At 42.1% G+C, this 12,120-nt stretch overlaps 1 protein-coding gene across 1 annotated transcript in view; it reads left to right on the forward strand.

Annotated features, from left to right (window-relative positions):
- pkn2b (protein kinase N2b) overlaps positions 1-12,120 on the forward strand; it is a 54,467-nt gene that overhangs the window by 15,271 nt on the left and 27,076 nt on the right. Inside the window, 1 exon segment of the mRNA XM_031785440.1 lies at positions 11,387-11,663. Coding sequence (XP_031641300.1) covers positions 11,387-11,663 — 277 coding nt within the window.

Below are 12,120 nucleotides of genomic sequence, written 5' to 3' on the forward strand. Positions count from 1 at the left end.
GATTGAGTAATTATGTGAATCACGTGCATTTCAGTTAAACTTATTCAGTAGCACTTAGAAACGAATCATCGTTGCCAACCATTCATATCAGAGTTACAATGTTGAACACTAGGCAGCCAACTACCTAATATTAGGACATATAGTTGTAATCAATAAGCCACGTACAGTTGAAGTCGGAAGTTTACATGCACTTAGGTTGGAGTCATTTAAAACTCGATTTTCAACCATTCCACAAATTTCTTGTTAACAAACTATAGTTTTGGCAAGTCGGTAAGGACATTCCTTTGTGCATGGCACAAGTCATTTTTCCAACAATTGTTTACAGACAGATTATTTCACTGATAATTCACTGTATCACAATTCCAGTGGGTCAGAAGTTTACATACACTAAGTTGACTGTGCCTTTAAACAGCTTTGAATTTTATTTTGTACCTGTGTGTGTGTGTGTGTGTGTGTAAACTCAGTGCCTCTTTGCTTGACATCATGGGAAAATCTAAAGAAATCAGGGAAGGCCTCAGGAAAAAAAATGGTATACCTCCACAAGTCTGATTCATCCTAAGAAGCTATTTCCAAACGCCTGAAGGTACCACGTGTACTATTGTTTGTACAGATGAACAAGTATAAACACCATGGGACCACACAGCCATCATACTGGGCCTGACACTCAGGAAGGAGACGCATTCTGTCTCCTAGAGATGAAAGTGAAAATTAATCCCAGAATAACAGCAAAGGACCTTGTGAAGATGCTGGAGGAAACCGGTACAAAAGTATCCATATCCACAGTAAAACCAGTCCTATATTGACATAACCTGAAAGGCCGCTCAGCAAGGAAGAACCCACTGCTCCAAAACCGCCTTAAAAAAGACCGACTACGTTTTTCAACTGCACATGGGGACCGAGATCGTGCTTTTTGGAGAAATGTCCTCTGGTCTGATGAAACAAAAATAGAACTGTTTGGCCATAATGACCATCGTTATGTTTGGAGGAAAAAGGGGGAGGCTTGCAAGCCGAAGAACACCATCCCAACTGTGAAGCACGGGGGTGGCAGCATCATGTTGTGGGGGTGCTTTGCTGCAGCAAGGATTGGTGCACTTCACAAAATTGATGGCATCATGAGAAAGGAAAATGATGTGGATATATTGAAGCAACATCCCAAGACATCAGTCAGGAAGTTAAAGCTTCTTTTTTTTTTTTAAGCTCATCGTGTAGAACTGTTAACTCACACTTTTTTTTTATTTGAGTTTTGGAAACAAGTGTGTTCATGAAATGGATGCCTTATTTCACAGGAGCAGAATTAGCTTTTTCTCAATGAAACAGCCTTGTAAAAATTTAGTTACATATCAACTTTGATTGTCCAACATCAGTTGTGGCCGCGAAGTGTGTCCTCCTCCTTCTGCTGTGGCGGCAGGTAGTCTAGTGGTTAGAGCGTTGAGCCAGTAGCTGAAAGGATCGTATCCCCGACCTGACAAGGTAAAAATCTGTTCTGCCCCTTAAGCAAGGCAGTTAACCCACTGTTCCCCGGGCACGGACGACGATGTGTTTCAGTTGAAGGCATTCAGTTGTACAACTGATTAGGTATCCCCCTTTCCCTAAAAGACAGAATTAATGATTAAGAATTGCAGGGGGAAGGGATCCAGCTTCTGTCAAATTAACATCAAAAGTAGAAATTATTAGCATTTTAGCAAACAATTTTCCTAACCTCAACTTAAGTCTCCCAACCGGCTACTTTAATGATCCTAACCTGCTACGAAAAGTCAAATCTGACTGTTAATCTGATCCCTTCTAGCCATGACCAGCCAGCCCTGGTGTTCGTCGACAGCATGTTTTGTTATTTAGTTGGCCTAATTCAAATGTTCATGCCTAGGCTATATTAAATTAGAATCCTAGATTGTATTTCAAAACAGCTGTGTTTATTGTTATTTTTTAATTAAAATATTCATACGAATAGCCTTTAAGGACAGGTCATTCACAAATGTATTTTATATAAATATAATATTTTGAAAATGTGTTTTATAACTGTGTAGGTGACTTGTTCCTTTTTGGATAAATGTTTTTTTGTCTTTAATAAATGTATATGTTAAGTTATGATTCATAGCAGAGTTGAAGACGCAACTGACAATGTTTCTTTTCAATAAAACGTATCATGTTGGTATAAGAACACTTGTTCTACTTTATGACAACTTCGTAATGATCCAATCTAGTATGCAGTGGTGTATTCATGGATGCCAGGCCTCCCCCCAAAAAATAGACCAAGACAAAAAATGGAAAAACCATAATAATTATCTTTTGTCTCTTTTTTTTTTGTGTATTTATATACATGTTTTCTTCAATTCTCTAGAGGCTGAATGTATCTCACAGGAGAAAGCATCCGAGCGAGTGAAACAGCGCCCCTCTGTCTCTCTGTGTAGCCCATCTATCTTATGCTGTCTGGTCAAAAAGGGTATGACATTGTTGCCGCCTGTAGCATTGAAGGTAAGGGAAGCCAGCAAGCATCTGGCCTCCTTTTTGGCAAAAAAATGTATTTACAAAAATTTATAAGAACTTGCCAATCTTCGTTGAGCTCAACTAAGCGAGCTTGGGTTCCCCAAGTACCGCTAATGCTCTAGTGTGTACTGTACTGAACTATACTCTACTTTACTGAACTATACTCTACTTTACTGTACTGGACTGTACTCTACTTTACTGTACTGAACTATACTCTACTTTACTGTACTGAACTATACTCTACTGTACTGAACTATACTCTACTTTACTGAACTATACTCTACTTTACTGGACTGGACTGTACTCTACTTTACTGTACTGAACTATACTCTACTTTACTGTACTGAACTATACTCTACTGAACTATACTCTACTTTACTGTACTGAACTATACTCTACTTTACTGAACTATACTCTACTTTACTGTACTGGACTGTACTCTACTTTACTGTACTGGACTCTACTTTACTCTACTGTACTGGACTATACTCTACTGTACTGGACTGGACTGGACTCTACTGTACTGGACTATACTCTACTTTACTGTACTGGACTCTACTTTACTGGACTGGACTGTACTCTACTTTACTGTACTGGACTCTACTTTACTCTACTGTACTGGACTATACTCTACTGTACTGGACTATACTCTACTTTACTGTACTGGACTCTACTTTACTGTACTGGACTCTACTTTACTGTACTGGACTATACTCTACTGTACTCTACTTGACTATACTCTACTGGACTGTACTGGACTGTACTCTACTTTACTGTACTGGACTCTACTTTACTCTACTGTACTGGACTATACTCTACTGTACTGGACTGGACTCTACTGTACTGGACTATACTCTACTTTACTGTACTGGACTCTACTTTACTGTACTGGACTCTACTTTACTGTACTGGACTATACTCTACTGTACTCTACTTGACTATACTCTACTGGACTGGACTGGACTAGACTCTACTTTACTGTACTGGACTATACTCTACTTTACTGTACTGGACTCTACTCTACTCTACTCTACTGTACTGGACTATACTCTACTCTACTCTACTTTACTGAACTATACTCTACTTTACTGTACTGGACTATACTCTACTTTACTGTACTGGACTATACTCTACTCTACTGTACTGGACTATACTCTACTTTACTGTACTGGACTCTACTTTACTGTACTGTACTGTACTCTACTTTACTGTACTGGACTCTACTCTACTCTACTTTTACTGTCCAAACTTGTAAAACATAGATGTCTATAATTGGAGACCAAATCTAAACCAATCATGGTCGTTATGTTTGGGTCAAGTAAAGGCCGGTCCAGAGCTATGCCCGCTGAAACCCAGCTCTTAAATAGCGACTCAGAGTTGAAAAATCTAAGAAGAATGTGGTGGTCAGCTTATTAAGTCTAAATTCAGGGTTTGCTTCCGTACTAAATAACATTAGCCCGTCACCTGTTTTACAACCAGTGAATAGATGTTTCAAAGATTGATGCCCAGTAACCCGAGTCAGGCCAGGCCACAATTACATTTGACTTCAGGTCAGTTGAGGAAATGCTTGTCGTTTATCCTTAAATTGATGTGAACAATACGGCAGGCTGTGTAACCTACAACAGTGTACTTGGTCTGTGGGGGGAGGCCCTCTCTGTCTGTCCTGTTGCAGTGACGTGTTTTCCTCTGCATTCCCTGTCATTGTTTGACCAGCAAGCCAGAGGACTTTTGTTAAGGTCATCTGGTAAGGCCTAGTGTGTTTGGTCCAGTGTATAATCTGTGTTCCAAATGACACCCTATTTCCTTTTATAGTGCACTACATTAGACGAGAGCCTATAGAGCCCTGGTCAATAGAAGTGCACAATATAGGAAATAGGGTGCCATTTTGGGGTAACAGTAGACTAGCAGCACCACTGAGTATTGACCAGCTGACCAGCCACAGATTAGCTGCTTTCCCTTTAGTCCGTTGCATAACGGTCACAGAGCCGCCGATGATGGCCTGCCAAGTAACTGTAGTGCCAGATTACAGACCAACGAGACTCAAATGTTACTTGTCACATGCTTTGTAAACAACCGGTGTAAAAACATGCATATAAACTAGACTTCTGGATCCTTCCCAACAATGCAGAGAGAAATATAAAAACTAATAACGCAAGGAATAAACACATAAGTAACGATAACTTGGCTGTATACAATAAATACACAATGAGTGACGATAACTTGGCTGTATACAATAAATACACAATGAGTGACGATAACTTGGCTATATACAATAAATACACAATGAGTAACGATAACTTGGCTATATACAATGAGTAACGATAACTTGGCTGTATACAATAAATACACAATGAGGAACGATAACTTGGCTGTATACAATAAATACACAATGAGTGACGATAACTTGGCTATATACAATAAATACACAATGAGGAACGATAACTTGGCTATAAACAATAAATACACAATGAGGAACGATAACTTGGCTATATACAATGAGGAACGATAACTTGGCTATATACAATAAATACACAATGAGTAACGATGACTTGGCTATATACAATAAATACACAATGAGTAACGATGACTTGGCTATATACAATAAACACAATGAGTAACTTGGCTAGATTTTTATTTTATTTATTTAACTAGGCAAGTCAGTTAAGAACAAATTCTTATTTATAATGACAGCCTACCAAAAGGCAAAAGAGCTCCTGTTAAAAATATAGGACAAAACACACATCACGACAAGAGGGACAACACTGCATAAAGAGAGACCTAAGATGACAACATAGCATGGTAGCAGCATATGACAACATGGCAGCAGCACAACATGACAACAACATGGTAGCAACACAACGTGGTAGCTGCACAAAGCAAGGTATAAACATTATTGGGTACAGACAACAGCACAAAGGGCAAGAAGGTAGAGACAACAATACATCACGCAAAGCAGCCACAACTGTCAGTAAGAGTGTCCATGATTTGAGTCTTTGAATTAAGAGACTGAGATAAAACTGTTCAGTTTGAGTGTTTGTTGCAGCTCGTTCCAGTCGCTAGCTGCAGCAAACTGAAAAGACGAGCGACTCAGGGATGTGTGTTCTTTGGGGACCTTTAACAGAAGGTGACTGGCAGAACGGGTGTTGTATGTGGAATATGAGGGCTGCAGTAGATATCTCAGATAGGGGGGAGTGAGGCTTAAGAGGGTTTTATAAATAAGCATCAACCAGTGTGTCAACCAGGGATAACGTCAACTAGGCAACAGGATACAATAAACAGTAGCAGCAGCATATGTGATGAATCAAAAGCGTGCAAGGGGGTCAATGCAGATCGTCCGGGTAGCTATTTGATTAACTGTTTAGCAGACTTATGACTTGGGTAGAAGATGTTCTGGGTCCTGTTGGTTCCAGGCTTGGTGCATTGGTACCGCTTCCTGTGTGGTAGCAGAGAGAACAGTCTGTGGCTGGAGGATTTGGCCATTTTTAGGGCCTTCTTCTGACTCCGCCTGGTATAGAGATCCTGGAAGGCAGGGAACTCGGGGGGCCCCAGTGATGTACTGGGCCGTACGCACTGCCCTCTGTATCGCCTTGCTCTCAATTGGTGCAGTTGTAGAACCTTTTGAGGATCTCAGAGCCAATTATTTTCAGCCTCTTGAGGGTGGAAGAGGAGTTGTTGTGCATGTGTGGACCATGTTTATTCCTTAGTGATGTGGACACAGGAACTTGAAGGTCTCAACCCACTCAACCCACACTACAGCCCCGTCAATGTGGATGGGCGCGTGGCTCGGCCCTCCGTTTCCTGTAGTCCACCATCAGCTCTAGCTGACGTTGAGGGAGAGTGTTGTCCTGGCACCACACTGCCAGGTCACTGACCTTCTGCCTATAGGCTTTCTCACTGTCGTCGATAAGGCTGGGCGATAAATCAATAATTATTGAGATTTAAAAACATTTAGATACATTTTCGATAATGTTGATATAGAATAATTGGGTACAGCGGTCCATTTTACCTCTGTGACGCAGCAGGAACGTGCGGAGAAGTGACAATATGCACGAGGAGAGGTACACGCCCACTAAACACCACTTAGCACCTCGAATGATGGAGTAGCCACTATTAACCACGAAAAAATGGTTAATGGTGACATAGGCGCAAACAGTGGCAGTGATAGCCATGGAGAAGGAGCAGCTTCCAACCAAGAAATTATTGATTAAAAGGGTTAAACTGTTTCAGTTTATTTGGAAGTGGTTTGGCTTTTTGAAGTCTAACGAAGAGCAGAGCAACGTTCGGTGCAAATTCTGCCGTAAGACGAGATAGCTACCAAGTCTGGTAATACGACAAACCTTTTTCACCGTCTGAAGAAGTAAAAATGGAAAGGAAGTTAGAGTTTACGCCACTGTATTGATTAACGCCCCTCAAGCACCAGCCAAATCTACAGGGGTCAGGAAACCTTAATGATGGCGAAACAGAGTTCAACCAAACCATCAAAAAACTATCGTCATGGACGATCTGAATGAGACATATGATGACCTCCTGGACATATCCTCGTTGGTTGACCCTCAGTTTAAAAACACATTACATCAAAGAGGAGAAGGTGGGACACATATAAAAGCAAGAGCTGTCTCAGATGGTCAAATGAGGTACACGTCTCCCTGTGCTGGGCTTGGGTTTCCATGGATACAGCTTCACCACAACTGCCAGCTAAAAAGAGAAAGTCACAGCAGTTTTTTTTTCTCCTTCAAAAAGCCGTGTTCCACCATCACAGGTCTTACTGAAATCCATCTGGTAGAGAAGGAACTCAGCTTTTACCTTCAGTATCCTGATGCTGACAGTGAAACCAATCCACTGGACTGGTGGAAGAGCCACCCCAAAAAACCTTACCAAAGTCAGCCACCTGGCAAAGCTCTACTTGTGCATTCCTGCGACCAGCTCCCCCTCGGAGCGTGTTTTTAGCACGTGGCAACATAGTGACCTGCCATAGGGCAGCTTTAAAGCCCGTAGACACTCGGCTTTCTTGCTTTTTTGCTTGTAAGACAACTACCCCAACATGAATTGTGATGTGCCAGTAGGCTAACACTTTTAATACATATTGCCTTGCACTATTTCATTTTTTATTTCTTGCTCATGACTTCTAAGGGTTTACAGCAACAACAAAAAATATGTATTTGTGAGTTCTATTTCTGACTAAATAAACATTAAAGCATTTGGTTTGTTCAGGCATTCTTGAGTCTGAAGCAGATATGCACCTTTTTAAACATTATTTGATAGATATATATTTTATCGTGATAATTTATTTGCCATATCGCCCAGCCCTAGTCGTCGGTGATCAGGCCTACCACCGTCGGGTCGACAGCAAACTTAATGATGGTGTTGGAGTCGTGCGCGGCCATGCAGTCGAGGGTGAACAGGGAGTACAGGAGGGGACTAAGTACACACCCCTGAGGGACCCCAGTGTTGAGGAACAGCGTATGGAGATGTGTTATTGCATACCCTCACCACCTTGGGGTGGCCCATCAGGAAGTCCAGAATCCAGTTGCAGAGGGAGGTGTTCAGTCCCAGGGTCCTGAGCTTGGAGGGCACTATGGTGTTGAACACTGCGCTGTAGTCAATGAACAGCATTCTGACATAGCTGTTCCTCTTGTGCAGATGGGAGAGGGCAGTGTGGAGTGCAATAGAAATTGTGTCATTTGTTTGGGTGGTATGCAAACTTGAGTGGGTCCAGGGTGTTTGGGATGTTGTTAGCCTTTCAAAGCATTTCATGGCTAAAGAGGAGTCCTACGGGCAATAGTCATTTACACAAATTACATTTGGTAGCACTGCGTTTAAATTGTTTAACTTGGGTCAAACGTTTCAGGTAGCCTTCCACAAGCTTCCACAATAAGTTGGGTGAATTTTGGCCCATTCCTCCTGACAGAGCTGGTGTAACTGTCAGGTTGTAGGCCTCCTTGCTCGCACAGACTTTTTCAGTTCTGCCCACAAATTTTCAATATGATTGAGGTCCGGGCTTTGTGATGGACGCTCCAATACCTTGGCTTAAGGACAACAAAGTAATTTTGCTACAACTTTGGAAGTATGCTTGTTGCTATTGTCCATTTGGAGGATCTATTTGCGACCATGCTTTAACTTCCTGACTGATGTCTTGATGTTGCTTCAATATATCCAAATAATTTTCCTACCTCATGATGCCATCTATTTTGTGAAGTGCACCAGTCCCTCCTGCACTAAACCACCCCCACAACATGATGCTGCCACCCCTCTGCTTCACGGTTGGGATGGTGCTCTTCGACTTGCAAGCCTCCCCCCTTTTTCCTCCAAACATAATGATGGCCAAACAGTTCTATTTTTGTTTCGTCAGACCAGTAAACATTTCTCCAAAAAGTACGATCTTTGTCCCCATGTGCAGTTGCAAACTAGTCTGGCTTTTTTATGGCAGTTTTGGAGCTGTGGCTTCTTCCTTCCTGAGCAGCCTTTCAGGTTATGTCTCTATAGGACTCGTTTTACTGTGGATATAGATACTTTTGTACCGGTTTCCTCCAGCATCTTCACAGGGTCCTTTGCTGTTCTGGGATTGATTTGCACTTTTTGCAGAAAAGTACGTTCATCTCCAGGAGACAGAATGCATCTCCTTCTTGAGCGATTTGACGGCTGCGTGGTCCCATGGTGTTTATACTTACGTACTATTGCTTGTACAGATGAATGTGGTACCTTCAGACATTTGGAAAATGCTCCCAAGGATGAACCAGACTTGTGGAGGTCTACAATTTTTTTTTCTGAGGTCTTTGACTGATTTCTTTCTATTTTCCCGTGATGTCAAGCAAAGAGTCACTGAGTTTGAAGGTAGGGCTTGAAATGCATCTACAGGTACACTTCCAATTGACTCCAATTATATCAATTAGCCTATCAGAAGCTTCCAAAGCCATGACATAATTTTCTGGAATTTTCCAAGCTGTTTAAAGGCTAAATCAACTTAATGTATGTAAACTTCTGACCCACTGGAATTGTGATACAGTGAAATAATCTGTCTGTAAACAATTGTTGGAAAAATTACTTGTCATGCACAAAGTAGATGTCCTAACCGACTTGCCAAAACTATAGTTTGTTAACAAGAAATTTGTGGAGTTGTTGAAAAACATGTTTTAATGACTCCAACCTATGTGTATGTAAACTTCCGACTTCAACTCTACATGTAGGTAGAGTTCATTTAAAGTGACTATGCATGGATGACTACAGAGTGGCAGAGGGGTGGGGTAATGCAAATAGTCTGGTAGAGGTCCTGGATGGCAGGAAGCTTGGCCCCAGTGATGGGCACTACCCTCTAGAGGCTTGCGGTCGGAAGCCAAGCTGTTGTCGTACCAGGCAGTGATGCAACTGCTCTCGATGGTGCAGTTGTAGAACCTTTTGAGGATCTGAGGACCCATACCAAATCTTTTCAGTCCCCTGGGGGGGAATGGGTTTTGTCGTGCCCACTTCACGACTGTCATGGTATGCTTGGACCATGTTAGTTTGTTGGTGATGTGGACACCAAGGAACTTGAAGCTCTCAACCTGCTCCACTGTAGCCCCCTCGATGAGAATGGGGGGCGTGCTCAGTCTTCTCTTTCCTGTAGTCCACAATCATCTCCTTTGTCTTGATCACGTTGAGGGAGAGGTTGTTCTCCTGGCACCACACGGCCGGGTCTCTGACCTCCTCCCTATAGGCTGTCTCGTTGTTGTCGGTGATCAAGCTTACCACTGTTGTGTCATCTCCAAATTGAATGATGGTGTTTGAGTCGTGCCTGGCCATGCAGTCGTTGGTGAACAGGGAGTACAGGAGGGGACTGAGCATGCACCCCTGGGGGCCCCCGTGTTGAGGATCAGCAGTCATGAGTGAACAGGGAGAACAGGAGGAACACAACTGTGAAGAGTTTACGCAAATACTAGCCTTGTAGCTCTTATCGCGGGACTGTTACTGTGTGAATCACCTTCCCAGTCAGCCTATTGTGTAGGTTGACATTCATATTGCACTGTACAGCTTTACCTAAGGATTGGGTATCAGGTAAGAACTGTCTTAATTTATAAGGTTATTTTAAATGACACCTCGCTGTATCGTTAGCGAACTATAGCTACCGAAACAGATTATGTTGTTTTGCTATGTTTTTGGGGAAGATCATTGTTTGCATCCATGAGCTAGATAGCTTTTAATTTAATTTTTATGACCAGCACTGTAGATGCACGAGACATATTTACCAGCGTCATAGCATACATATCGATGAATCGTAGTGACATATGAAATACGAGTGATTAATGTAATCAATGTGTAATAACTAGGTTTAAAATGTATGACCGCGTTAAATTATGTGACGTGCAGTCATATTCAGGGACTCTTGCACTGATATGCAGTGCCTTGGATATCGCTATCGGCCAAAAAATGTAATATCTGTGCATCACCAGATCAGCGTATAGCAACACACAGCCATTGGTCATGTAGATGCTAGAGCCAGTGGGGTCAACGCCAATCCCATTTCAATTCAGTCCATTTAGGAATCAGGAAGTCATCTGACTAAAATGTACATTTTGGTTCCTGAATTGTAACCTGACCCCAACCCTGCCAAGTGGGGGAAAGAAGATTCACTGCTAAAAGTGAATATTGATGGTTGTCGATTTGATATAGTTGTGATCTGTAAGACTGGTGTGAAAGTGATGTTGTTTGAAGCATCACTCATCACCAACCAAAAGGGCTGGTTGAGGTCAATCCAGTCAATTTAACAAAGTGCACAGTGTAATTCCTCAATGGACTGAACTGAGATGGAATTGACCCCAACCCTTCCATCAAGTCACTGGTTATTAAACTGATTTTGAGTATTTGGAAGTCCGGTGAAAGGGTTTTGTTTGAAGCATCACTCTGATTTGATTTATTTGTATTGTTCCAGGGAGACTCCAGGAGTCTGGGTGAGAACCTGGACCTGTCAGACACCGTGGTGCAGCAGAGGTTAGAGGAGCTCAAGGACCACATCAAGAGGGAGATCAGGAAGGAGTTGAAGATTAAGGAAGGAGCTGAGAACCTGAAGAAGGTCACCACGGACAAGAAGAGCCTGGCCTACGTTGACAACCAGCTGAAGAAGAGCAACAGGAAGCTGGAGGAGCTGCACCAGGAGCTTCAGGAGCTCAACGCTCACATCGTGGTCAAGGACCCAGAGATCCTGCTAGGTATAGAACCCTTACCCCTAACCCAGAGGAACTATTAGTTATGGTGAAATGAACACATACCTGTTATACACCACGTTTGGGAAAGTGGATGAGGTGAGAGTTTAAGGGCCAAGTCTCCCGGGTAACTGACTTGCCTAGTTAGATATAGTAAATACAATTTAATTCAGCTAACTAACAGGTAACGAAATACATGGGATAAAGCTGGAGAGTATAACACATCTTAGACATTTAGCAGTGATTTGCATACAAGTGGAGTTTCATCACATCATATGAGCCACACATCAAAGACTCTCTCATAGATATGTGTGTGTATACATACATACATACATGCATGCATACATACATACATACATACATGCATACATACATACATACATACATACATACATACATACATACATACATACATACATACATACATACATACATACATACAGTGGGGCAAAAAAGTACCAAT

This window comes from Oncorhynchus kisutch, linkage group LG13 (assembly GCF_002021735.2).
Source record: "Oncorhynchus kisutch isolate 150728-3 linkage group LG13, Okis_V2, whole genome shotgun sequence".
NCBI classification, from domain to species: domain Eukaryota; kingdom Metazoa; phylum Chordata; class Actinopteri; order Salmoniformes; family Salmonidae; genus Oncorhynchus; species Oncorhynchus kisutch.